The sequence below is a fragment of the Phaseolus vulgaris genome, chromosome 8 (genome assembly GCF_000499845.2).
Source record: "Phaseolus vulgaris cultivar G19833 chromosome 8, P. vulgaris v2.0, whole genome shotgun sequence".
Taxonomy (NCBI): Eukaryota; Viridiplantae; Streptophyta; class Magnoliopsida; order Fabales; family Fabaceae; genus Phaseolus; species Phaseolus vulgaris.
The window spans coordinates 43,737,553-43,743,649 of NC_023752.2; the positions used below are offsets into that span (position 1 = coordinate 43,737,553).

General features: G+C 32.4%; 1 protein-coding gene across 1 annotated transcript; it reads right to left on the reverse strand.

The window, feature by feature from the left end:
• Window positions 1–447: 447 nt before the first annotated feature.
• LOC137823792 (small ribosomal subunit protein eS6) lies at window positions 448–3,353 on the reverse strand. The gene is made up of 6 exons (XM_068629065.1): window positions 3,224–3,353; window positions 2,993–3,057; window positions 2,095–2,152; window positions 1,891–1,999; window positions 1,496–1,768; window positions 448–816 (listed from the first exon to the last, which is right to left on the reverse strand). Exons 1-6 carry the CDS (start codon window positions 3,227–3,229, stop codon window positions 584–586), a joined length of 744 nt encoding a protein of 247 aa, XP_068485166.1. The 5' UTR covers window positions 3,230–3,353; the 3' UTR covers window positions 448–583.
• Between the last annotated feature and the right edge of the window lie 2,744 nt (window positions 3,354–6,097).

Sequence of the window (6,097 nt, forward strand, 5' to 3'; positions counted from 1 at the left end):
ACATAAATATATTATATTTATATATAAAAAATATCTTTATAACTCAAAATATCTTTATAACTCGTTTTAAGAATGATATTATAGTTTTGTTTTAAACCAAAATACTTTTTTTCTGATTTTTTTTCTTCCACTTTCATTATATTATGTTTTTTTTGATGTTTTTCTTATTTGAAAACAATAAATAAAATTTATAATTTTTAAAGTTAAAAAGAATATAAATAATATGTTCTATAATTTGGTTATTGTTGTAATTTAATAAAGATATTTGTTAATAATAATTATATATTTTTAAATAATACGAGCAGAAAATATTTTGAATATTAATCTTTATTTTTATTTGATCATACTTTTAAAAGATATCAATGCTTCATCAATATAACCAGTGAACATCTATATGCTAAATAAAATAAGATGAAGTCGAAACAAACAATAAATAACACTGCGTAATAAATACTTAAGTAACTCAATCTAGTAAAAAATAGCAAAAGCATAGTTTCTCATAACACATGTGTCATAAAAAAACGTTACCAAAAACTACATCAGATGAATAACATTCATCATATCTATATCTGAAAGTCACAGCCTATAGAGCTGCCTTAGTAGCACTGGAAATCTTGGACCTCCTCTTGGCTAAACTCTCACTGCGGCGTTCCCTCTGCTCCTTCAACCTCGAGGCAAGGAGTTTCTGGTACTCTGCTGCCTCTGATTTTGCCTTCGCAATTCTCTTTTTCTTATCAGCAATCCTTGCCCGCTTTCTTTGGAGAGTAAGAGGAGTCACTAATCTTTGTATCTTAGGAGCTTTGCTCACTTTTTTCCCTGCAATCAAACGTTCATGTTCAAACCCATTCACAAAGTACGTTTCCTATCCAGTGTCCCAAAGGGACCATAGCCTAAATATGCCTCAAAACAACTCTTCCTTTCAAATTATATCAAGTTATACAAGGGTCTGCTATCTGCCATAGCATATTCTAGAGGGTAAAACTTCTTTCAGGAAGTGCGAGAGATATTTCATATAACTTCCAAATTTTTTTTTATCCATAACATTTAATACCATTAATAAAAAAAATAGACGAGAAATTGACCTTAAAATATCTAACGCAGAGCAAGTCAAACAACACCCATTGAGTAGTCAATAAGAATAAGATCGTATTCTATTGTAACATATATGAACTAGGCAGCAGATTAATTTTATGGAAATCATTTTTCTGTAAAATTTAAGAAATGATGACTACTATTCCAAATCAACATTGCATGAAGTATATCTGCTCTTAATACAAATGTACACCAACATAAAATAAATCAGCTACGGGAACTGTATCACCATAAAAAATTGGCAACAGACAACACAAACTTGCAAATGATTTAGTAGTCAATAGATTTATGGTCGGGAACAGATTAACATCATTTTGTTTACTCATAAAATAATCATTTTCTCTATTTGAGAACATAGGCAATTACAAAATTAAGCACAGCATATATGTCACAGGGATTTTACCTGCTTTTGTGGTAAATGTCCGACGGTAGGTGTTGACATACTTCCTAACATCATCCTCTTTGGAGAGGTTGAACAGTTTCCGGATTTTGGAGGCTCTCTTTGGACCTCTCATCCTTGGCTTCTCAGTGTCAGTCAATCCTGGTAAGTCATTTTCACCCTTCTTCACAATTACCAAGTTAAGAACAGAGAGATCAGGGCTGACAATGCACCCACGAACAGACTTTCTCCTGCGCTCTCCATTACGCCTTCCATATCCACGGAAGCAAGGAGTTCCTATTCATGAAATGGAATTGATTTTTAAAAAAAATAAAGTTCTTAAAGGCAGAGCACAAAAATGGAATTGATTTTAAATATAAAATGGGCAGAGTATAACATAGAGTACATAAAAGACTTACCCCTATGAAGCAGCAGGCGGACACGACCAGGGGTCAGCACTCCCTGCTTCATTGGGAATCCTTGTTTGTCACAGCCTCCAGTAATTTTGAATACATAGCCTTTAAACTCCTGTTGGCAACAAAAGTCGTGATGAAATAATTATAAAAAATTCAGCAAAACTTTGGATCAGACACTGAAGGTTTGAGGCTAAAGGGCATACATACCTCACCAAGTGCATCTCCATTGACCTCCTGTGAGATCCTCTTGTCCCAAAATGCTCGTCTGTAATTAGAAGTTAGGAATATTTTAGTATGAAGACAAGTCGCCTTTCCGAAAAGAACATATGGCATGAGCCTCATATAAAGCTTTTAGAATTTTCAAAATTTAAATTTAAATTCATTTATTTTTTAATCTACTATTGTGAATCAAGTATAAGGAGGATTAGTACGAAGATATTATTGAAACGTGAAAGATATAACTGCCCATAATTTTCACACACCTTAATTATTAAAATTTCAACAGTTTGATTTCTAATTCCTTTTTCAATTCACAAGCAGGGTACTTATGATGTGTAGCGCAAGTGAAATGCAAGTTACTCTTTGGTAATATCCAACGTGACATCTATTTATATTTTAAATTGTCACCTTCATACTTCTTATAACAGGCACATTTCCAGTAAAAAGTTAGGATTTGTGTTCATAAATAAAGCCTTCATCTGGACAAATGATACAACTATATTCTTAGAGGCTTAATTTTTCTCTTAAAACATGCGATACTTGACTTCAAAATAACCCAATTTATATGTTGTTATTACAAACTACAAATTACTTTATATTAAAAATTGACTCTGGACCATTAAAACTATTGGCTAAGCTATACTGATTTTGCCATCTTAAACATCACTGTTTGGCTAACCCTAGCAAGATAAAAAAAGCAAAATGACACGATTAATTATACAATTAAGGAAACAATAATTAGAGGAATTCCAAAACTTCTAGGTATAGTTTAGTACAACCAAAAATAAATGGGGGCAAGCAAATTCAAGTTGACATCTTCCTTTCAGAGGAGAACAAAAATAGGAAAAGATTAAATAAACGGAGATAAATAAGGTGAAGAGAATACAGTTTCAGATCGTCGTCGATCTCGAGCTTCTTCTGGCATCCAGTGGTGGGATTCGCAATGTTGAACTGAAGAATAAAAAGGCGCAAAACGAAATTCAGCAACAACAACGCGTAAGAGACGTGAAGAAATAATAGGCACAAATTAGAAGGTCTTGAGTGACGAAGGAAAAACTAAAACGACGAATCAGAGAGAAAAAAAACGACAGTGAAAAGGGTTTGGGAAGAAGAGAACCTTCATTTTGAAATTTTGTTCTGCAACCGCCGCGTCGAACTCCCAGTGAGAGTGGTCCGAAACTGGGAGCGAGCACACGGTAGAGAAGAAGTTGGGTCTAATGTTCAACTATTATATACCAACCCAGGTGTGTGCCTTGGGCCTCAGCTGGGCACTTCTACGAAATTGGCCTGGGCCTAATCGAGCCATGAGCCCAATATCAGTCAATAATCTGGATTCATCCGTATACTACGAAATTCGAGATGTTATGTGATTTAAAAACTAAGATAAATTATGAATTTGCGCTTCAACGGTTAGAGATTTCTATTTGTAGTCCCTAAACAAATATTTTATCTGTTTTAATATCTAAAAAAAAAAATCGGTGATGTTTTTAGTCTTTATCATTAATTGAACACGTGAGAATTATGTTGACTCTGACGTGATTTTTTATTAAATTTTAGTCTTTTATTTTTTTTAAAATAACTTTTGATCCATCTTCTGACAAGTTGTAGACCTTCAACATTCTTGAAAAATGAACTTAAAATTAAAAAAACTTAAGAAATACAACTTATACAAATTTTGAGCTCTCTTGACTAATTTCAAACTTATACTTGATATTTAATTTTAAAACTAGTGCTCTCACCCAACCCATCTTAAATTAAAAAATATTGAAAAGAAAGCATATTTTAGATTTTTGAATAAGGGTGGTTTTATTATGAGAGTATGTGGTATGGGTGTCATGTATATGGTTTTATGATTGGTCTGTATTTATTATATTCGTTTTAATATATTTAACTGAAAAAATATTTGAAAAAATTAGTGGAACTAAAATAGGTTAAAAATATTGTTTACGAGACTAAAACTAGTAAAAAAATTTCAGAAACAAAGATTGATTACCAAAATGCCAAGCAACTAAAAGTAAATTTTATAACTAAAGGCAAAATTTACCCAAAAAATTATATATAATCTCCATCTCAATATTTTAACCTATTAAAAAAATAATAATTATTAAATTATACGCAATTATATGTAATTATTATACGTAATTATTTTACATAATTATAGGCAATTAATTTTGATAATGATAAAATCTCATGATTGTTTCACTACATAATTAACTTGTAATTTAAAGAGAAAAAATCTTTATACACTTTTATATATTTCATATACATTACATACAAGAGAATAAAAAATTACCATTTATCTTACTATCTTCTTATATACCATTTTCTTATATAACTCACGTCTTAAATTACGCCATTCAAAAATTAAAAACATTAATAAAAGGTTTAAAAACTAAAATTATTCAAATATTTTTTTTAAGAATTAAAAACAAAAAGTCTTTAAAAGTTGATGGCTAAACATATATTAAAAAATCACTACTATTTTATGTATTTGAAAATTATGTAATCCGAAGTTACCAAGATGCTAAGATATTATCCGACATATCGGTCGCATGCATTATCGATATTAAAATCAATGTCTTTAACAATGTAATTAAAAAAATGTTAAATAGTAAAAAAAAAGTGAACATTTTAAGATTAAAAGACAATGAATCTTTATATATATATATATATATATATATTTTTTTAATTAGATCAAGAATTGACTTGAGCATTAGAGTATAATCACATGTATCCCTGTTGCAAGTTCAAAGATCGAGAACTCGACTAATGAAAGACTGAAGATTTGAGAACGAGAACGCTATGTGTAAGGGAATAATGACCCTGTAGGAACATTTTTTGCTCTTATCATGGGACTAAAGAATACCTTACAAGGAGATCACATGGTAACTACATGAAACATGACGGGAAATTATAGACGCACTCTAGAAGTTGAGAACCACTAGGAAGATCCCCATGGAAATGATGTTGGAACCAAGAAAGAAGCTAGAAACCCTCAAGAGAAAGAACACATATGAGATAGATGCCTTCAGAGCTGAAAAATGCCTGAATGAGACAAAAGCTTGAGAGCAATGACACGGTTCCGTTGACGAGAAACATGTTGAATCGCACCTACCTACCATGCTGAGAATAGGGATATGACATCTCCCGCTACATCCATACAAAAGCACCCGCCTCAACCAACACTCTAGGCACATCATCCTGAAGAAACCGCTTCACCAAGGTTATAATGGACGCTTCCCTCCCTAGCAATTGGAAAATCCTTGCACTGGAAAAAGATGACGACATTACCGATCCTGATGAACACATTGACATATGTCACACAAGTCAACTTGTACACAATCAAGGATGCGCTCTTATAATGGTGTGTGCCTTCATTCCAAATTGATTCCTTGGATTTTTGATGTGGTTGGAAGGAAGCTTGATGGAAGGAATGGAACAAGGATGACTCCAATCCTTGAAGGTGAATGAGAAGTAGGCAGAGTGATTGATTGAGTCATATCACTTAGAGAGGTGAAAGAGAAGACCAAAGGTGTCTAACCTATAGAGGTATAGACAAGAGAGTGTAAGAGCTAGCAACTTGGCAACATAACACTCATAAAATTGATCTTATTAATTCACGAGCCAAACACCTCAATTTATAGGAGAGAGGGCTGAACATTTTGGAGCCAAAATTTGAAAATTCAAAATAAAACTCTCCAATGAAAATGTGTCATGTGGAGTCATGCTTTCCATATTTAGCTCACACCTTTCATGCTAAATCCTCTCCACTCTTAGGCTGCCATGTGGACGTCCATGTGCTCCATTCCAAGGTAATTTTCGTCCTCTAATATACCTTAGACATTTTAGGGTTACATTGGGCTCAAAGAAGCCAAATTGTTACCCTAACTAGTCACTTTTAATCCTAACTAAACCTATTTTACTATTGGTCCAAATACAAGCCTAAAAACCTATGTTACTTGGCCCAAATATTTGGTTCAATTATTTTATG